General features: G+C 37.3%; 3 protein-coding genes and 1 non-coding gene across 8 annotated transcripts; 2 read left to right on the forward strand and 2 right to left on the reverse strand.

Moving 5' to 3' along the window:
• Positions 1-1658: 1658 nt before the first annotated feature.
• Positions 1659-10903, forward strand: LOC140786388 (E3 ubiquitin-protein ligase RKP). 4 transcript variants are annotated; one of them, XM_073134781.1, is made up of 11 exons: positions 1659-1800; positions 1933-3562; positions 4364-5188; positions 5286-5446; positions 6122-6260; positions 6389-6472; positions 7015-7293; positions 7408-7539; positions 8019-8218; positions 8920-9124; positions 10202-10903. In XM_073134781.1, the coding sequence occupies exons 2-11, from the start codon at positions 2063-2065 to the stop codon at positions 10514-10516; spliced, it is 3840 nt and encodes a 1279-aa protein (XP_072990882.1). In that variant the 5' UTR covers positions 1659-1800; positions 1933-2062; the 3' UTR covers positions 10517-10903. The 4 variants fall into 4 exon arrangements, 3 of the variants coding, with proteins under 3 accessions (XP_072990882.1, XP_072990880.1, XP_072990883.1); XR_012108629.1 differs by having other exon boundaries at positions 1662-1783; positions 1904-3562; positions 8920-9308; XM_073134779.1 differs by having other exon boundaries at positions 1662-1783; positions 1904-3562.
• A 1040-nt stretch (positions 10904-11943) lies between these two features.
• LOC140786506 (4-alpha-glucanotransferase DPE1, chloroplastic/amyloplastic) lies at positions 11944-18791 on the forward strand. Of its 2 annotated transcripts, none has more exons than XR_012108647.1 (16): positions 11944-12388; positions 12857-12919; positions 13307-13395; positions 13482-13542; positions 14984-15062; positions 15906-16042; positions 16142-16300; positions 16403-16479; positions 17022-17161; positions 17292-17323; positions 17412-17486; positions 17623-17695; positions 17789-17948; positions 18041-18085; positions 18183-18335; positions 18500-18791. XR_012108647.1 is itself a non-coding variant. In XM_073134988.1 (16 exons), exons 1-16 carry the CDS (start codon positions 11987-11989, stop codon positions 18602-18604), a joined length of 1779 nt encoding a protein of 592 aa, XP_072991089.1. In that variant the 5' UTR covers positions 11947-11986; the 3' UTR covers positions 18605-18791. The 2 variants fall into 2 exon arrangements, 1 of the variants encoding a protein (XP_072991089.1); XM_073134988.1 differs by having other exon boundaries at positions 11947-12388; positions 17789-17877.
• A 644-nt stretch (positions 18792-19435) lies between these two features.
• TRNAW-CCA (transfer RNA tryptophan (anticodon CCA)) lies at positions 19436-19507 on the reverse strand. Its single transcript has one exon. It is a non-coding gene; the product is annotated as a tRNA-Trp (tRNA).
• Positions 19508-19642: 135 nt separating this feature from the next.
• On the reverse strand, positions 19643-21772 carry LOC140786507 (co-chaperone protein p23-1-like). The gene is made up of 6 exons (XM_073134989.1): positions 21589-21772; positions 20732-20918; positions 20485-20647; positions 20334-20377; positions 20181-20253; positions 19643-19886 (listed from the first exon to the last, which is right to left on the reverse strand). The coding sequence occupies exons 1-6, from the start codon at positions 21717-21719 to the stop codon at positions 19795-19797; spliced, it is 690 nt and encodes a 229-aa protein (XP_072991090.1). The 5' UTR covers positions 21720-21772; the 3' UTR covers positions 19643-19794.
• Positions 21773-22263: the final 491 nt, after the last annotated feature.

The raw sequence follows: 22263 nt of genomic DNA on the forward strand, positions 1-22263 counted from the left end.
TTCTACTCTTGCAGACCATATCCTATCATACTCTATCAGCAGGATTTTGGCTAGATAGCTAAATTAAGAACAAGATCATTGATTTGATTTTCTTATGTCAAATTGAATTAAAGGTTCTGAATCCAATATACATGTTGGGCATATTTTAGTTTGAATTATGAGCCAATTTTTTTTTTAAAAAATACAGATTGCAGTCTAATTGCATGAAATTTATCGGCAAAAATGAAAGGTTCTTTTCACCAACTTGTAATTACCAAAAGCACAATTTGATCAATTATAATCACTCATCTTATACAAATAATATTGTTTAAAAGTTTGGCGGCGCAAGAATACATCCAACTTTGCAAGTAAGATTACTAAATACAAATCATACCATGTTAATGCATTTTCTTCAACAGCTAAAAACTACCACTTTATAGATAATTAACCATAAGCTAATTTACTAATGAATAGATTATCACTTTCTATCCCTATCACATGGATAGAATACATAATAGATTCCACCTATTCCCTTTTGGAGGAGGACTTCAATTATGGAGAAGAACAAGGATCCTTTGCATGTGGATGGTATTGTTTACTCACAAAGAGCTACCTTAAACCACAAGATTCCTGCAACAAGCTTAGTTATAATTATTAGATAATCTTAAATTATTAGTTCTAATTATTAGATAACAAGTTAACCGAAACGCTTAAGTTATCAGGTCACCGAACAATAAAGGAATATCCTGCCTTTAATACTAATAAATTGTGGTTAAGATGATTATACTTTTTAATGGAGCTCTCACGATGGAGAGAAACTTTAAAGATCGATCACGATAGACGGTTCAGATTCCATCCCCATTTCTCATCCAGTTAATCCGAGATCTCGTGCCGATAAGAACTCCGGATAGGAGAATAAACATCTCGCACGTGCCACTATTCTCTCATCCCGCCGAACGACACGTGTCGGTGGATCTCCACCGGATTGGGCCTTACGGCCCAAAAACAACAATTGCCCTCGTCTCTTTCGGCGCGACGCATAGAACTCCTTTATGCGACCTCCCATCATTAGAAATTATAGACAAACCAATACTTTTAAGAATAAAATTATTAGATTAATTAGAGTTTTGAAAGTACAATAATTATTATCATGAAGGTGCTAGAAATTTAATAATGCACAGATGTACATTAAATTCATTGTTACGTAGACAACTTTATTTATTTAATATTTTAATCCTCTCAGCTATTTGATATTTTTGGTACTCTAATAATGTTAATGGAAAAACATTATGACTATTTTATATTTTTTCTATTCAAATAAGAACAAAATAGTTTTTAAAGAGCTTTTTTAATAAGACCTAATAAATAAGTAACGTAAGGGATGCTTTGGAGTTTTTACGTAGATAAGAGATTAGTGTATCATATTATAGTCTATATAAAAATCGACAATAGATCACGTGTTTAGATGTAATTATTAATTATAAATATTAGTTGGTAATATATAAAATCTAAAAAAGTGCATCTTGGCGTTACGCATCTCGAGATAGATTCATTTGCTTACGGAGCACTATCAACGGTGGAGGTGAAGGCGCCGCATAGAACATCTATGCGGAGCTTCGTATCTACGATCCTCCCACGAGTACTTGTGGAAGAAACCAAAACCATCTCGCCATCTCCTCGTGTCTCGTTTTCTACTTCTCTTTTCTTCTCTCTTCGATGGCGTCTACAAACCCTAATTTCGTCTTCGCCGCCCCCAACTCGACCGTTACGAAAATATAGGGCTCCGTTATCGTCGAATCAGCTGGTATAGCTCTCACAACGGTACATATCATCCCTTCTGTTACTGATTTGTTCAACTATTCTTCTAATCGGGAGTTTTTTTTTTTGTTTAATCTCCTATACCCCTTGAATTCGATAATTTTAGGTAGTTTTCTCCCTTTTCTTGGATCTTAGGGTTCAATTGGATTGAAAGAGGAAACTGATAGAAGAAAGTCGCAGTAGAATCTGCTACTGTTATGTTATATTTGTTATATGTCGATTGTTAGGGAGGGAAAATTGGTAACTTGTCTTGGTGTGGAACTTAATGGCGGAAGATAATCTCAGACTAAATGGATTCTCCTCGGGCATAGCTGTTCTCTTGTCGGATGATGACCCAAGAGTGAATCCTCAAAACTCCCACTTGGTCTCTTGCCATGATGACATCGGGCATCGATCTGTGGAACGAACGATTGAACACATATTCAATCTGTCTAACAAGTTGGTTCATATACAGTCATGCCCAATTGATGGCAAATTTATCAGTTCGATCCTGAAGAAGCAACTGCAAAGATTTGAGTTTGATTCAGGTTTTGATCACAGTGTCCGGGATGGTGTGTTAATCGTGGATCATGGTTCTGGGCCAAATAATGTTGTGATCGACAAGTCAAGCACATGTGGGGACTTCAGGACTGTTCAAAAACCGTTGCTTGTAGAAAGCTTTGCAGCGTTCAGTAGTGCCCGGATTAATGCGTGCATTTGGAAGGGGAAGTGGATGTATGAAGTGACATTGGAAACTTCAGGTGTGCAGCAGATTGGTTGGGCTACTGTTACATGCCCTTTCACTGATAGCAAAGGTGTAGGGGATGCGGAGGATTCATATGCTTTTGATGGCCGAAGGGTGACAAAATGGAACAAAGAGCCAAAGAGTTATGGTCAGTCATGGGTTGTTGGTGATGTGATTGGGTGTTGCATAGATTTGGATGCTGATGAGATTTCCTTTTACCGGAATGGAGTTTCTCTTGGAGTGGCATTTGACGGGATACGCAAGATGGGTCCGAGGATTGGGTATTATCCTGCAATTTCACTTTCTGAGGGTGAGCGTTGTGATTTGAACTTTGGATCGCACCCGTTCAGGTATCCAATTGATGGGTTTCATCCAATTCAGAAACCTCCTAGGTCTACATCCTTTGCCACTTATCTGCTTCAGTGTCTGTCAAGGTTGTTGGAGGTGCAGCGCTTTGACAAATCTGACTCTGCATATTTTCAGAAACTGAGACGGGTGAAAAGGTTTGCACCGCTTAAAGAACTATATTACCCCATATCACATGGGATCTGTGAAGAGTTGTTCAATATAATTAAGACCAGTGAGGAGCATACAGAATATATTGCTTGGGGACCAGTTGCTTCATTTTTAATGGAACTTTTTGGCTCTCAAGCACCGCATAATTATGCAAGTTTGGAGCAGGTTATTGACCTTTTTCTCGGTTTTCCAGGCTCCACTCCATTGTTTCAGAATGTTATTTTGGCTCTTTCTTGCAGTTGCAAAGTGGCACCAATTATTCTGACAGACTGTCCTTATTCTGGTTCTTATCCTTTTCTAGCAATGGCTTGCCATATTCTCAGGCGTAAAGAAATGATGGTTCTCTGGTGGAAGTCACCTTATTTTGGATTTTCATTGGAAGGGTTTCTTTCGAGGAAGAGCCCAAACAAGCAGGATTTGCACTGCCTTATTCCATCCGTTTGGTGGCCTGGATCATATGAGGATGTTGGTTCTGAAAGTAGCATGATGTTAACAATGACAGCACTTTCTGGAGCAGTTAGTAAGGTACCTGTTACTTATGATGGTGTATATATATATATATATATTCTTGTTTTCCGTTTCTTAAAAATGTTATTAGTCTTTATGTTATTTCGATTAGCATTTGTACTAAACATGCATGCTATATTGAATGCAATAGGTTTCACCAAGATAATGATGGTCTACATCTTGTATATACTTGTATTTACATTTTTAGCAATTTTTATCTTGTAGCTTCATCAGGAAGTTAAAGCGGTCAAAGAAAAAAAAGAGGAGACCTATACAGATAAAAGAGATGTGGATGTTAGGGGTACCATGAATATACACCTTTTCTGCTCATAACTAATATGTTAGGTTAATGAAAGCCTGCCCAGTATTTCATTTTTATGTGTTATTTAGTTTCTGGAATATATTTATGCTTGTAAACTAGTAATATATGGTAAGATACTAAGATTGTAACCGATATTTTCTTTCATCTCATTGTGATGGAAAACTTGCTGTTTCATAATTTTTCTTAGACAACCATTCCTCTTTGATTACATTACCTGCTTGCCATTTATTTTTTTTAGTTTTTTCAATGCATTGCACATGCCTGCCAAATTCAAGACTTTTAGATGCATAGTGTAAGTGCAAGTTCATCAGAGAGCATTAAATGCATGCCAATCCGAGCATCTGATACCTACTTATCTAGTAAAGACTTCAATTTAGCTGCTATTCTTCTGGAGGTTAAGCCTCGGTGCTTCATGTTCTGACTGTCGCGACAAAATTCAAGTCGTAGTTTTTATTCTTTTCACATCTGTTATAATAGATGTGCAACCATGTATGCAGATTGAGGAGATGCATCGTGAACTCTGTAGTTTGGTCATACATTTTGTACCTCCAGTGTCTCCCCCACAATTACCTGGATCTGTATTTAGGGCTTTTATACATAACTTCATATTAAAGGTAAGAGGTGTAGACAACAGGATGACGGCCAGTAGTATTTCGAGCTACAGTGTTCTTGTTTCTTTGTACACTGTAATCCTTCATATCTTATCTGAAGGATTTTCTATGGACGGACCATCTGGGTTGACAAAGGGATCTAGAACCAATTTGGGACCTCCTGGTGGGTTTCTCCACAGGGCTGGAAAAAGAAGCTTCCCTGTGGAGTTGTTTTTCAGGAGTGATCCATATCGAAGTGGAGTTCCTAGAATTGGAGGTATGGCAAGTCATCTGCTGAAGTCACAACCAGTTAATAATGCTGTGACAAGTGTACAATGGGAGGAAGGCTGCATGGATGATGGAGGCAAAAAAATAACACATTCTACTATTGAGAAGCCTTGTTGCTGTTCAACTTCTGATGTTGATCTTTTGCAATCATCAACAGATAATGCAAGATTCACAGCTAAAAGATCAAAAGGTCCCTGCAAGTCTATGCCAGAGAGTTCAGCTCATGTTGCAGCGGAGTGTAGTGCGAGTAGTTTGAGTGATGAGATCGTGGATAAACCCAGTTCAAGTGATCAGACGGAAACTGATTTTGGTTTCCAATCATTGCACAATTTGGCAAGCGTATCTATGATGAATCAATTATCTTCAGAAGCGCTGAAAGAAGAGGAACTACTCGATATTATGCTCTTGCTATATCATCTAGGTGTTGCACCAAATTTTAGGCAGGCAAGTTATGCATAGGTTGGCAGTTGGAAATTGGCACATGAATTTGCAATCTTTATTTTTGATTCACTTGATATAATTCTAAGTTTTTTGAATGCAGGCATTTTACTACATGTCTCATCAGTCACAATCAATTTCTTTATTAGATGACACGGACAAACATATTAGAGAAAATTCATGTCTTGAGCAAGTAAAGCGTTTGAAAGAAGCTCGTTATGTATATCGTGAAGAATTGGTTGATTGTGTCAGACATAGTGCATGGTGAGTTCATTAGTGCCAATTTTATCCCCTTGTGATTTCCTTCCATTGTATGTCATTTTATATTTCTTAGCTTTGACCTTTTCCTTGTTTTAAACTTAATATCATTTTCCAGTTTGATTATAGGCTGATCCATGACCTGGTTAGAATAACAAGATGACTTTTTATTTTTTATACTTCAATAGCTTTAAAATTCTGTTTTGGAAATTTGTGAGAAACATATAGATATCTGCAGTATAGTTAATTCTAATTCAATCATTGTGAGTAAATATATTGGATGAACCAATAAAGTGCAAGCTCTTTGATTGTATGACGCTGCAACAGCCAATAGGTGATGACCTTTTTTTCTTCTTTCATTTTCCTATGCAGCAAAACACTGCAGGCATGATAGGATATTGGTTATTTAATTCTGATGTTCTTGGTTCTTAGAAATTATTTCCTTTGATTTTGGTATCAATATTACCTTTGTATAGGATACTGTTTTTTGCATGCCATAGAGGAATAAAAAATGTGTGAAATATTATATTTTGTACAGTTTTACTTTGATAGATTGAAGTTTCATTCATAAATTTTCTGTGTTACAGGAGTTAATTTATGCAATAACATGATATCTCTCTCATTTGTGATTTTGTTCTGGCTTGCCAAACTCTTATCCTCTCTTTTGGTACTTAATTGAAGGTATCGCATTTCTCTTTTTTCTCGGTGGAAGCAAAGAGGAATGTATGCAACATGCATGTGGGCTGTGGACCTGCTGTTGGCTCTCAGTGATTCTGATTCTCTTTTCCTTTATATTCCTGAATATTATGTGGAGTCATTGGTGGGTTACTGTTACTCATCTGGAGACTTATTTGTTCACTTTCTGGTCACTTGTTAGTCCAAAATTTATATGCTGCTGAAATATTTTTGTATTGTGAATAATTTGTAGTGTTCTTGTTGTCATTGCAGGTTGATAGTTTTCATGCATTACGCAGGAGTGATCCTCCATTTGTTTCTTCTGCAATTTTTATCAAGCACGGACTTGCTTCATTTGTATGTATTTAAACACATTCCTTCTTCCAAAGTCCTATTTTCTTGCTCCGCTCTGTAATCTGCTTTCGTACAAAAGTCATATAAAAAGTTTTACTGAGAGCTGACAGCAGGTATTAGAACCTGATTTTCATTTCATTTTGGCTGCTTGACATTTTTGGCCATCATCTTTCAACTTCTCCATATTTTTCATCATTATCGACATGTTACACTGTTTGTTGATAAGCCAAAGCATTGGTAGATATCATATAGCTAATTTTCACATGTAACAGCATTTTAATATCTGATGTTTTTAGTTTTTACCCTATTGTCCTTTCACTATAAGGGTTGCTATACACCATGGAAATAATAAATTAAAACAGTATGGTAAAGAGTTGGGCATCTTTCGAGATGTTAATGAATTTTGCCCCAAACCCCGACAAAGACTGCTTTCATATAACATGGCCAATTGTTAATTTTTTTTAATCTTATTTTCTGGGTCCTCATGGTGTTGAGTTTGCTTGTCCTACAATTACAGTGATTTGAATATCTCATTCCTTTATCAGGTAACCTTTGTTGTCAAGCACTTCGATGATCAGCGGATACTGAGTGCAGACATAAAGGACCTCCTTCTCCAATCAATATCAGTATTAGTGCAATACAAGGACTATTTAGTTGCTTTTGAGAACAATAAGGAAGCTGTTCAGAGAATGCCGAGGGCTCTACTGTCAGCATTTGATAACCGATCCTGGATACCAGTTACAAACATACTCCTCCGACTCTGCAAAGATTCTGGGTTTGCTTCATCAAAGCATGCAGAATCTTCATCATCAGCTCTTTTTCAGGTTAGACAAGCAATTGATAACTTATTTGCTATACTTGTGTATGCTCCTTCTGCTTTTCTATATACAATTTGAGTTAACTTGTGATAATCCTTTTTGGTTCTTTGCATTATGAAGGTCTTACTACGAGAGGTGTGCATTCATGATGAAGAACTATTCTCTTCCTTTCTCAATCGACTTTTCAATATGCTGAGCTGGGCTATGACTGAATTCTCTATGTCCATTCGAGAAATGCAAGATAATTATAAGGTGAATTGTTATCATGATTATTTCTTATTTATAAATTGTCAGCCAATATGCTATGACCCTATGCTGTCGGAAGCCATTGACTTCTTTACTGTAGTAAACAATTAGTTCTTTGTTTTGAGCAAATTTTTTAGTTATTCGGTACCACATAATTTAAAATTTTGAACCTCTCTGTGTATAAATACAATGGATGTGATTGTAGTTTTACTTACTGATAAGTTATTTTTAAAATTTTCCCAGTTGATCATGTATCAGCAACTCAGTAGCTTAAAATGGTTGTGAGTTTTGTTTGCATTTCACATGTCCATATTTTGTCCTCTGCATTCTACCTAAAGAAATGAGTTTTAGTCTATTGATGACAATATTTCAGTTTGTTGAATTCTAAACCTGCTTATTAGTTGGCCAGTACTACCTGTTCCTTCCCTTTTCTGTAAAATTATCCTATCATCATGAGAGTATGAGACAGTTTTTCTCCTTTGCAGATTGCTGACCTGCAGCAAAGAAAGTGCAGCGTAATTTTTGATATTTCGTGCAGTCTTGCAAGGATATTGGAATTCTGTACTCGTGAGATTCCTCAGGCATTCCTTTTTGGAACAGACATGAATCTTCGGAGACTAACTGAATTGGTCATCTTTATTTTGAATCACATAATTTCAGCTGCAGATGCTGACTTCTTTGACATGTAAGTTTGATAGTTCACTTGGGTTCTCTATGCATTGTTAATCCTGTAGTTTTTTTTAATTTGAGAAGTTAGATAGTAGAGAAATTTCAAGCTGGTAAATTCAATGACACAAACCAGAGTGATGAAGAAAATGTTTTACCTCAATAGTTTTTGCTGCAATTTGAGGATGTGCTAATTAAGATGTTGTACCTGTTAGCTGAACTTCACCAAGAAGTGAAGAACAGTAAAGCAGAAAATTTGAGTGGTTATGTTTGAAGAATTTCAGCATAATGCCACTTATGGAAATAAATAATCTGTATTTGGTCATTAACCTGATGGAGTTTGCAAGAATTCAGTATTAGCAGACAATGAACTATCTTGTAAATGTGAACTGTCTTGTTGATATCATTAAGCTTTTATCTGGAAAAGTGAATATTTTGATCTTCCCTGTTCTTGATTTTTCTTAGATGGTAATTTTCTGTTAGTCTTTTGATAGCACCAGCGAATTACTATCTTTTGCATATGTGAAGTACTCGTTGAGTCTCATTTGTTCACAGTAACTTGTTTTGCTCTCATGAGCAGACCAACTTGTTTTTGCTGCAGTGGTCATTTAAGTAAACTATGACGAGTATAGCAAGGTCAAGGAAGCTCTAAGCTACAAATATAGTCTAGCTCTTTTGCCTTTCAGTTTTCTTTCCTCTACTAACATTCATGCTTCTCAGGTCACTTAGACGGCCAGGAAAGCTCCAAGAGAAAGCAAATCGGACTATGATCTTAGCACCTCTTGTTGGGATCATCCTTAATCTCATGGAAGCTAGTGCTGACTCGGGGCAAGAAGAGCTGAATGATGTGATTGCGGTGTTTGCTAGCATGGACTGTCCTGCTACAATCCACTATGGATTTGAGTACCTTCTGGGATACAATTGGGTTAGAACTGTTGAGCATTATTCCTTTACTCTTCTCTTTGAATTTCTTGACAAATTTTACTGGATTATTATGGAAGAAGAAAATTAATATATTAGGTACCTGATACCGGTGAAGAGAAAAAACTAAACAAGGAAGTTTGGTTGGTGTATATACCTGCCTTATATCATGGCAGCAAAAATTGCTGGTGGGTACAATAGAAGCGCCCAGTGCAAAATAAAGAATTTTTTAAATTTAAACTTGTTGGAGTAGGCCATCTATTTATTTACTGGTATAATGATAGACTATAGTAGATAATGTAGATTGACCAGGGAATGGAGCATGATTTGGTAGGGAACAGTACCTAGTGTATTGAAAAAGGGTCAGTGCTAGGAGAGATGAAAATCAAAAGAGAGAAAGGAGCCAGAAACCTGTTATACAAAGTTTGATAGAAAGGTGCATGATTAAAATTTTCTTGCACGGACTTATACATGTACCAAGTGTTCATATGGGAAGGTGAACTCCTGGCTCTGGAACCAGCATGGGTTGCTCCGAGAAATCCTTTCTTTCTCGTCTACTCTATGGTGTGCGGACACACCTGTGCGGATTACAGGTGACTGTTACGAGAATGGCGGGGAAGTGAGAATAATATTGTAGTAATTGTGGGAAGCTGGGATATGAATAACTCCCCACTTTTATTTGGTTTCAAGTTCGTTTTCTGTCCATGCCCAGAGAAGAGGTCTTGTAGTATAAACTTCTTGGTTACTCTAACCCTTTCTTTCAAACTGCCTAGGCTATTCAAATATACCATAATGTTGTGATCTATTCACCAACATATCTTAGACCTTTCATGTCACAACTTTGTGGTGTGACAGATAACATTTTATTTATCATGCAGTATATCTTTTGATGCTTGCTCTCCCAGTACCCACTAAGTATATATTTCCTTCTACCTATGGATTAGAACAAGATCTTTTCCTGGCAGTTGTTTTCTGCATGCACATAAAAAAACACTAAACTTGATAATGAATTGTTTCATACGACGTGTTTTTTTGATTTAGACAGTTGGAGTCACACCATTAGTTTTCTTTTCTTTGTCAGAACAATGTCTTGCGGGGGGATGCTTCTCTTGCGAGGCTAGCACAACTTGGGGAATTCTCAAACTACCTAAGATGCCGAACAGAGGAAGTGGAAGGTAGAGGAGAGTTGAGCCCTGGAACCAGCGAGGATGGGGAGAACAACTGCTGTATCTGCTACAACAGTGTTTCAGATGCTTTGTTTGAGCCCTGTCATCACCGATCTTGCTTTGGCTGCATAAGAAGACACCTCTTGAACAGCCACCGGTGCTTTTTTTGCAATGCTACAGTCATGGCAGTTGTGGGGATCAATCCAAAGGACTGTAGGCTGGAGACGTGAAGAGGTATCATAATGCACAGGGGTGTTCTCATCTCAGGCCTATGATTTGAAGCAAGGCGGAATTATTTCATGTCTTGCTTGGTAGCCGAGAAAATACCAATTTTTGAAGGAAGATTACCATCACCAACATCTGCACACTGTGGTCACCAAATAATGTATGGGGTCCTAGTGTACTTCATGTAAAGAAAATAGCTGATATTAGCCTCGAAGTTACGGGGCTTAATAAGAGGAAGACAATTCTATAGGTGGTGGGAAGAGAGTACCACCATAAGATCATAGAGGTGAATTTTGTAGTGTTCAGGGAGTTCACAGTGTACATATGAGATGTAATTTGAGGAAAAATCTACTATTTATAAAGAAAAATAAGAGTAGGTGCTAATGGCCGAATACTAGTCTTACCATATTACCTATATCTTGAGCCCAATGTAAGAGAAGTGCCATATTTTCATATTACCAAATGATTCTTTTTTCATTGATTGAATAGTTAAGGAAAATAGAGGATATATTCATTTGGATTGGATCCACTGGCCAATATATCACTGTATTATTTGGATTCAAACCCAATGCATGGTCTAGATATTTAGTTCTTTTTCTATTTTTGTTTCCACTTGTATGGGGACAACAAATGTTTAGGATAAATTCTTGAGAGTGCACACCTTATATGTATGTAAATTAAATGCAGATTAGTCGTTGTTTTGCCCTGTGTTGTTTTTGTTCATTGGTTGATTGTTGTTGTACTGGTTGTAATACTTTGCTCATCTATGTTTTATTTTTTGTGTTGTTCTTAGCTAGGCCGTAGATCACTAGTCTTCTCCCTTATATCTCTTTGTTTTCTTTTCTTCTCTCTCTTTTTAGATTATATTGCAGTGCTACAGGGTGTTGCAGGTTTGTTGGTGTGGTGCTTTTTATGATCTTTGAAGGAGTCACAACTCACAAGACGTGGACTCTGGCCTTTTTATTTAAGTTTCTTCTTGCCTTTTATCTGTGGTTCTATTTATCGAAGGCCAAGAGCTTTATTTTTAGAGCCGTCACCTTTCTTGTCCGCTCCTTTATATATTTAAGTGTTTTTATTTGTATGGGTGCTTATATTCGTCACTTATAGATATTATGCATTTTTGTTGTGCAGGTTGTGTTCAACTAAGTATGACTTTGTTGAGGGCCTTATATATAGTCATCAGGCTTTTCTCTCTCTAAAAGAAGCCATTTTTTGTTACTCCCTCTTTGCCTCCATGCTAGTTATCGGAAAAATATTGGAATATTAAGAAAGCAGTAAACCAGACATTTAACAGACAGTAATCGGGTGAAAACGTTAATTAGTAGGCGAAAATATCCCAGTACGTAATTCTCCAATATACCCCTCCTCCCAAGAACGCCACCGAAGACTACCGGGGCCCGCGATCCAACGTCGTCCTACTTCACGTCTCTCTCTCCAAATTCACTTCACTCTCTCTCTCTCTCTCTCCAGCTCAAATGGCTATCATCTCCGGATCGCTCTTCCTCCTCTGCTCTAGTCCCATTACCTTCTGCTCCTCCTCTTCTTCTTGCTCCCACCGAGCCACCTCCATATCTCCCCCCACGGCCGCTCGATTCACGCCTTCCAGGTCTTGGGCTAACCGGAGCCGTCGCTTCCCCAATCAACGGATATCGGCGGCCGCGACGGCTCTCGCAGCTGATTCCAAGATCCGCATCGGCGAGGACCTGCCGGAGGACTACGAGACGCGATTCCCGGCGACCGATCCCCGCCACCGGCGGAGGGCGGGGATCCTGCTCCATCCGACGTCGCTGCGGGGGCTGTACGGGATCGGAGATTTCGGCGACGAGGCTCTCGGCTTCTTGGATTGGCTCCACTCTTCGGGCTGCTCTGTTTGGCAGGTGAATTTTCTTAAAATTTTTGTTTTATTTTATTTTTCGTAAATCTGGTTGTGTTTTTCAATTCCCGCTTTGGATGGAGTCGCAATTAGAGTTTTTGGGGTCTCTATGGGTTGTACTGGAGCACTATACTAACCTGGAGAGCAACGGGCTGATATTAACTTAAATAACGAAGTATTATAAATATTTCATAGAATGTTCCCTGTTGGAGCCAAGAGCACGAGTATTTTTCCGTTTAGATTTTATGTGAGAAGATGGGAGTTACAGAAGAAGATACATATACAAGGAATATTATGAACAATAGCGGTTGATTTGTAAACAGAGGCAATAAGGCTAAAGTGAAGGCGATGAACTGATGGTCTGGAAAAGCTCTCTTTCTTTTTGGGTCTCATATGGTTTAGTTTTCAATTGGTGCTTTTCTTATAAATTTTCCTGTTGTTTGATCTTAACACTTTATTTTCTTTTGTGCAGGTGCTTCCACTTGTACCTCCAGGAAGGAAGTCCAGAGAAGATGGCTCGCCTTACTCAGGACAGGTAATTTCTTACGGAAATGGAGTAGTAGTTATACTCATCTCTGGATCTTATGTTAATTTAGTTCTCCATAGGATTCATGTATGAATAGAATGAGCTTAAGCATTTTATTGTCTGTCTACCTAATTAATAGGGAGTCAATCAAAGTGATGGACAGGCTTGTTATTTGACACCTTGTTAATAGCATAATTGATTACTAATATTGCTGTTGCAGGATAATGATGCTAATAAAATTTCCTATATTGCCCAATAGCAGTTAGGTCTAACTCCATTATGTGCCGATATGCATTCTACAGTTTTATCGGACATTAAATTTTCATTTTCTTGAGGGGCTTGTTCCTGTTTCTATATTATCTTTTACCGACACAATTGTTCAATGATTTTATGCAGGATGCAAATTGTGGTAATACTCTTCTAATTTCTCTCGAAGAGCTTGTTAAAGATGGATTATTGATGAAAGATGAACTTCCAGAACCTATGTGAGTTGTCAATTTTCTCTATTGCTCTGAAAAGGACCATAATTGTTATTTTTCAATGGGCTTCATGCAATTTATATGAATTATAGGGATGTGGAATATGTTGAATTTGAAACTGTTGCAGCTGTGAAGGATCCGTTGATAGCAAAGGTTAGAAATTGGTCCCACTTATTAGTTATTCCGATAGTTTTAACCATGAATCATCAACATGAGTTTCGAATTTTGGACGCTGCTTTGCTAGAGACATTATAGGTTTCATATGAAAGCTGTATATTCTTGACAACAACATTCATCTTGGTGACTATTGGAAAAGTTTTAGTAATTAGGAATTCATCATTAAACTTGGAAATCTTTTTGCTCGAAGTTCCAATTTTGGTTATTCATACTTTATACATATTGTAAGGTGATACATCACATCATAACATGCCTATGCATATTCTGTTTGGGCTACACCATCTGTGGTCCTTCACTACATGATCATGTTTCGCTGATGAGCTGTTAGTAAACCATCCACATTAAGTTTGGGGGCTTGAGGAGAGTTTTCTATGGCTTAGCATAATAAGATAATTTGCCCCGGAAATACATGCTTAGAGTTTTGCATGGCTTAGTATATTGTTGCATTTAAAGTTACCTGATTGTTATGAATTTTTTTATATGGTTTTGAAACACATCAAGGGTAACTTTATGTTAGGTTTGGATCATGGGTTGGTAATGAACCGTGGCATCCTTCCAAACCTGATGCGACACAATGACCTATTATGTCGACTTCTTATCCAGGAATATGACTCGTTGTGGTGTATATAAGAAATCTATTCCCTACCTAATATCTCAGAATTTAAGGTGTGTCCTGCTCTGGATATTACTTTTCCTCTAGTTGCCAGTTGGATTCTAATTCCGCATGGATCAAGCCTGAATTCAATGTGTTGCCAACTCAATCACGGGTTGTTTACACTTAGAAGTGCCCATGATTACCACTCCAACGAAGTCAAAGGCACTGCAGGGTCAGAGCCATCGCATGGTAACCTTCCAGCAGTCACATGAAGTTCTGCCACTCTAGTTGTTTATCACTGGGAAAATACACCCCAGTTGTCTCTGGCATGAATGAAGATAAAGTGTATAATTATCCTAGTTAGAGCTTACACAACGTAACACTTTCTCTAAGAGTTATACTATAGCAACCTATATCTAGTTTCACTTCTGGTTAGGAAATTTTGACTGCTTGTTCAAGACATGATAAACAGATAATGTGGTAAAAATGTTATTTTCTTAGGGTGTTCTGTGAGAAAATAATTTTGAAGAAATTTGTGAGACTATGCGTCTTAGCTCTTACATGACTCAAAAATGGTATTAATAGATTTATAAATATATAATTCTATTGAAGTGAATTACAACTGTATAATGTGGCTTGATGAAAGAAATGGTTTTAAATAGGATGACTCAATCAGCCTGTTTTTTTGGTTATTGACATACATGATACAGCCCTAATTTTGCTAGATAGTAGTATAAAAGTTGATTCTCTTTCCTGTTTGCATATAGTTTAAGCTTTAAAGGAAAAATGATGAAAATGATGTTTGCTAAAACTTATTGTCAGGCAGCACAGAGGCTTCTTCTGAGTCAGGGAGAACTGAAAAGCCAGCTTGCTACTTTTCGTAAAGATCCTAGAGTTTCTTGTAAGTATGCTCATTATAATAAAGCAGCTCTTGCTGCTTTGTATATGCTCTGCTTTCACACATTTAGCAGTTGTCTACCATCGAATAATGTTTAGGAAAACTTAACAGGCTGAATTTCTTAGATCTGCACTTCAGCACTCTAAGTAGTAATATAGAAACTTGACTAACTTCTTTTTTGTTTATTTTGAAAGGCAAAACAATCCACATGAGTACTTCAATTTAGCAGATACATGATTCCAGAAGAGTGTTAGTGACTCTTTCTTATATCTATAGTTTGCAATAAGGACCTCTTTTGGAACGGTTTATTCTCAAATTTCTCCTTGGAGCTTTTCTAAGTAGCACGTCAGCACTCAGCAGATTCTGTTTTCTTAGTTTTATAATAGTCATTATGAATCACCAAGTCTAGCTGAATATGCTTACATGGACATCCATACAACATGTTGTGTGCATTTTAAATAAGTTAGTGCTCGTTAGGGGGCCACAGGCCAGTGCCATTCTGTTTGACTTCAAGTTTGGAAGTTGCTGTTCGTTTCTACTTTTAGTTCAATCATCATCTGACAGTCACTCTGTTTTCAAACTTTCAAAATTACTTTATGCGACAAAAACAGAAAATTTATTTCACTTTATGCCCTTCTGAGATATTTCAAACAAAATGGCAAATTTCTAGGAACAAAGATACAAGAGGAAGTGAAACATTCGAATCGTGATTTTGAAATATAACACAAGAATAAAAAAACAAAAGCAATGCATGCACCATAACATGGCTCACCTTTCTATACCGTTCCTCCTGTCTGTTTTGGTATTTGGACAGGCCATAATCTTCATACATTCTTCTGTGACTAGGTTGGCTTGAAGATGCAGCTCTGTTTGCTGCAATTGATGGTATTTTCAACACAATCTCCTGGATTGAATGGCCTGAACCTCTGAAAAACCGCCATCTTGGAGCTTTGGAAGTTATATATCGAAACCACAAAGAATTTGTATGTTCCAAGTTCTTTACATTTTAACTCCCACCTTGCAAAATTTGGGAAGTGGAGTACATATAACTTCATCCAGGTATTGTAATCTGCATTGTGCAGATAGAGATATTCATCGCGCAACAATTCTTGTTTCAAAAACAATGGCAAAGGGTTCGCAGACATGCGCATAAGTTGGGAATTAAGATAATGGGTGATATGCCCATTTATGTAGGTTATCATAGTGCAGATGTTTGGGCAAATAGGAAATCATTTTTACTGGTATGCGGTTTCCTGAAATTAAAACTTTTATCTCCATTACTTAAAACTATTTCATAATATTTTAGTGCTTTGTTTCGTTATTCACTGCCTCCTTGTTCACAGGATCGAAGTAGTTTCCCAACTCTCGTTGGTGGTGTCCCTCCTGATGCCTTCAGTGAAACTGGGCAGCTATGGGGCAGGTTGAAATATCTTTTCTCATGTACAAATGCTTAAATATGTTAAAAATATTTTATTCTTTTGGGCATAACCACAGAAGCAAAATAAAACTTATCTTCCTATATCAGCATCACTCTATTGGAAGCTAGTGTTGTATGCCCATCTGATAAATAAGTATAACCATTTTTACTGGACATAACAATTTAACCATCTCATTTTCTAACTCTCTCGTTAATATTATGTTCTAAAATATACCAGACTTTGGGTAGTACCTTCTCAATTTTTAACACACGAAACTTTTCCTGATTAGCTGATACATTTGGCTTATTCTAACTGCATTGTGCATCTGTGAGCTATATATCATAAATGAACAAGTGCTAACTGGGGATCTTGCTACAATAGCATGGAAAAACATAGTCATGCAAACCATCTTGATGAACTTCTTATCTTTTGAATATGCTGTGACCTTTAAAGCGAGTATCAAATAAGTTTGATTTTATTGTACCTCAATATTTATGAGTTTGACACCACAATTTCCATTTGTTTGTCATTCGCTACTTAACAGTCCTCTATATGACTGGAAAGCTATGGAAGGTAGTGGTTTTGCCTGGTGGGTACAAAGAATTCAACGAGCACTTGATCTATATGATGAGTTTCGCATAGATCATTTTCGAGGTCTTTCAGGCTTTTGGGCTGTTCCTTCTGGCAAGTTCATTTAACCAAGAACTATTATTTGTTTTCCAACAAAAAAAATCAAATGATATCTATCACTTTGCTAATTCCTTGGATTCCTGGAAAAAGCATTTTGAATAATAATAAGCTTCACAAATTGCAGAGGCAAAGGTTGCAATGGAAGGAAGCTGGAAGGTGAGTAATTGAGTATTAGACAAGTTGCAAATAGATCTTTTTCTACCTTAAAATTTTTATTGCATCCTTCTCATTTGATTGACAGTAGGCTGGACCAGGGAAAGTTTTCTTTGATGCCATCTTCAGAGCTGTTGGAGAAATTGATATAATAGCAGAGGACCTGGTAGGCTAAAATGAACTTGATTTTTTTTTTTCTTAAAGATGCAGGCTCTCTCTCTCCCTCCATGGGATTCTCTCTCCCCTTCAGGGGATTCCTTTATATTTCCTTTTTCTTGCATAGCTAATACTGTTGATTAAAGGGGGTGATAACAGAAGACGTCGTCCAACTAAGGAATGCTATTGGCGCTCCTGGAATGGCAGTTCTCCAGTTTGGTAATACTCTGCAGTTTTATCCAATGGTACCTAAATTTCGTCTCGATCAACTTAAGTTTGTTTTTTTTTTAAATCCTGTTTCTTCTGTTCCAGCATTTGGAGGTGGCTCAGACAATCCTCACTTGCCTCATAATCATGAACAGAATCAAGTTGTATATACTGGAACACATGATAATGATACAGTAAGGAGTCGAATTTCGTATGCTTGACATTTTCTAGTTATGGGACTTGGATTATCTTTTGGTTAGCAATGGTAACCTTTTCCCAGCATCAACTCTTCTAATTTTTCTTTCACATGAACCTTTATGTGGTAAGTCTGAACTTTTACTATTTGTGCGGCCACAGGTGCTGGGTTGGTGGGAAAGCCTGGGGGAAGAAGAGAAGTGCACTGTGAGTATCTTGTCACCCTAAGTAGGACGAGTATCTTGAAATAGAACGATGTAATTTCTAGTCACATTGATACTATTTATTGATATCTTTCCGTCAGGTAAATAAGTATCTTAAGCTAGCTAATGAGAGCAGCATCTCATGGGAGCTTATCCGTGCTGCCTTCTCTTCCGTAGCGCGGACCGCCATCACACCCATGCAAGACATCCTTAGTCTCGGGAGTTCTGCCAGAATGAACACTCCAGCAACACAGGTCTGTCAACTTCCAAATGTTGTTGCGATTTGCTCACCGTTAACTCAAACGACATTATAACTATCTCAGAGTTTTAATTCTCCTAGGTTGATTTTTATGTATATATCATCCGATTGTCGACATTAATGACCTCATGCTTTCCTTTTTCTTGTCCCACATGACAGCTAGGGAACTGGAGATGGAGGATACCAAGCTCGATCAGCTTTGACAGCCTCAAGCCTGAAGCAGTGAAACTGAGGGAGGTGCTCAAGATGTACAATAGGCTATAAATCTGCGGCTGAACGGAGAACTGGGATATGACTACTTATCCCACGGCATGCGTGCTGTTATCTATCAGGTTTTGAGTAAGTTTTGCTTTCCTTGAGAAGAATAAGAGTTGGAGAAAATAAAAAGTTGAGTGTATGCGTTTCAAAGTTTAATTTAGTAAACCCCATCTCTCGCTTTCTTTCCTCTCTAGTTGGAGTAGATCTAAAATGGCTCGTGGCATTGTTGGATTTGTTCTTCTTTCCTAGTAACCGAGCCATCTTAACTCTTAACTGTACAACTCATCAATAAGCTCTAAAAATCGAGCAAATCCATAGTAGATGAGAAAGGTCCTAATGTGGATCAGAATTTCCTGCAAGAGATTAGAAAAATAAGAAGATTCTATTTGAAAAAAAAGACGTAGCCAACTAGTTACATTTCATCGGTGTTTTGCAGCCCCGGAAACATCCGAGTAGAACAGATAGAATAAGTTCTTGAAGGCAATACATACAATCTCATCAAGCAAAAAATAAAAATAAAAATAAAAATCAGACCTAGCCGAATTGGCTAAACAGTAGTTGTCGGTTTGTTAATCACAAACATAGCATACAAACAGGTAAGAAACTTTTTAAGGGTATACGCACAAAAATCCTTACTTTTTATTCAGCCACAAATTGTGCTTATCCTAATTGACCATCTTTAATTCTAAAATGTGTCTACAAAAAACTCCTTCCGATTAGGTCTTCTCTATAGACGGAGACTAATTAATTGGGGGAGAAAACCAGTGCTCTGTTTGGATATAAATGGATACCCTCCCCAACAAAAAAAATGGAAAGATCCGTTCAGGATCGGGGTTTTGAACCCGACGTGAATCGAACACGCAACCTTCTGATCTGGAGTCAGACGCGCTACCATTGCGCCACGGATCCGGTTAATTACTTCATTAAGATATCAAAATATACTATTACAATCGCTAACTACTATTCAATCACAGAATTGGTTCTTTGAGATGGAGAATATTAACTTAGTAATACAAACGATCAAAAGCTTTGCACATAGTTCGATTTTGATCCAGTAGAACCGCTCAATACGATATATAAACTTTGAATTACATAGAAACACAAAGAGAAATCCGAGCACCAGAATTCCACCTAGGAATCCCAGAGTTTTTATCGTTCGCATGTTCGCATCTACAGTAACAAAGCAATCTCAGATTTCACCCCCTCTGTTCTGTCTCAGTGCTAGCTGTAGCCTGAGCCTGCTGCACCTTGTCACCCTCCTCTGCCTTGTCTTCTCCCATTTCTTCATCTGCACAAGTGCAGATGTTACAACATAACCATATCAATCCTCAACTGAAACCAATTTTACGAGGTTCAATCCTCAACTGAAACCAATTTTACGAGGTTATACAAGGATTAAGTTTCTTATCAAGACTAATCACATAGAAGAGACAAACGACTAAATCCAGCTTCTTTAGATTTACTCATAAGAAATCTAAGAGAAGAAATCTAGTAGTTAATAGATAGCTAATCTTACAGAAGGAGAAACCTGATAAAGTTGAAGTTATAAAATTATATAAATTGCGACCACCAGAGTACTAACCGCCTTTCTCGGCAGAGTCGAATGCTTCATCCTCATCATCAAGATCATCATCTGCACCACCCATACCCAGCTTCTGCGGAGATGATTAGGAGTATGAGAAACTACAAAGAATAGGAATGAACATCTCAACTACATCACCATGCCGAAACATACCGAGAAATCCATACCGCCAAAATCCATATCTCCCATGTCTCCAGCTGAACAAAAAGAAAAAAAAAGCCACAAGCAACACAAACGTGAGGATCTAAAAAGGACAATCATGCACTCAATTAGGAAAAAAAACAGATCAGGAAAGAGGACACACATTTATTCTCCTTTTCGTCATCTTCATCAATCCATTTGTCCCAGTCCACCTTCAAAAACACGGGGGCCTTCCCCTGCTGCTTCAACAACCTGCTCCACCATTTCTTCTCAGCCTTCTTGACGAGGTAACATATAGTCCTCAAGCCTACAGCAGCTTTGCTCTCCTATAAACAGTACACTAATAACGTAATTCCACTTGTTCACAGGGGTCAGCGAAAAGGAACAGAAGACTTTTATTTGAAACTCACATCCACATTCACTTTGTCAAACAACTCAAAGTCGAGTTCATAAGGTGTCTTATCGGCTCCACTAGTAGCAGAGAAGTAGAAGTGGCCATCAGGTTGCAATGTTAGCTTTACACCCTCGGCATCAGGGAGTTCAATGGCGATAAACACCTTATCAGACCTCTGAGCCCATTTAGTAGTTGGATGCCGGCTGCAGACCAAGGTGAGGGCATAAGTTAGCTACAGAATATGAATCATAGCAGCTTCCCTTCTTAATTACAGAAACTAATGTTCTGCAACAAATTCTGTGAACTTGTCATCTTCCATTAAAGCTTAAGCTATCAACAAACGATGGATTTGATCTTCCGTATTCTAACAGTTCACTTTACGCTTAGACCTGACACAATTTTGTAAGCACAGGTCCAATGAAACCGATAAACACCTAATAATTTTATCTTTAAAAAAATGCAACTCCGCAAATTCATCTCATCAAATCTGCGTCCCTTCTAGTTCGCTTGAGTTAGAAGACCAAAAAAAGTTACAAAAGTAATTCTTTTGATGTCATTATTCAACTAAAAGGACATCAATTTGTGTTATATTATGAAAGCAATCTCCTAGATCTATAATTCTGGTTTTACCACAAATAAAAGATGCGATTTTTATCAACAACAAAGGTAAAAAAATTGAACGCATCACAACCATACATACACAAGCAAACCGTTATATTTCATACAAACACAACCAATGTAGTGCCAAAATTTACACTTTCCTAATTTCCTAAAACTAAAACACAATCATCTAGAGCAAAAGGAAACAAAAACCCTAAACCCTAAACCCTAAACCGAACCTAAAGCTATCAGCGAGATCGAAGAGATCATTACCTCATCTTGGTGCGCCTTTGGATTCTACAATCGTCCAAGTGGGGAAGAGTGGAATAGAAGAAACACTTTGGATTTCTTAGGAAGAGGAGAGAAATATATGGGGCCAGAGGCGGAGGGAAAGATCCTTCCATAAGAGTCTAGAGGATTCCAGTCCTTGAGCTCTCGCACGTGTCCCAGGCACCGTGCGAGAATATGATCTCGACCGTCCAAGTTGTAGAGAAGTTGCAATGATGTCAGTTGGATCTTTTTTCTTTTTCAATTTTCCTAATAACTTTTCCTTAAAATTTAAGTTCCAAATAGTATATATGCACCAACTAAACTATTTTTATAATAAATAAATAAATAAATAAATATATATATATATATATATATATTACTCCCAATTAAGAATATATATGTTCTTTTACTTGATAGATTATTAAGATAATATAATTATCAAAAAATAATGTGCAAGATAATATATTTAAAAAATAATAATTACCTATTGAACTGGTATTCTTATTATATGTTTAAAGATCTTTAACTCTTAGATTTTTATTAAACTGATTGATAAATAATTATTTATAAAAAAATTGCTCTAATTTAATTCTATTAATTTGATATTATTATCTTATTAATTTTTAGCAGCTAGAACGAGGCTACGAAGGATAAGAACGAGTCCAGCAAGCTTCACTT

The sequence above is a fragment of the Typha latifolia genome, chromosome 4 (assembly GCF_019914945.1).
Source record: "Typha latifolia isolate L0001 chromosome 4, TyphaL0001v2, whole genome shotgun sequence".
NCBI lineage: Eukaryota > Viridiplantae > Streptophyta > Magnoliopsida > Poales > Typhaceae > Typha > Typha latifolia.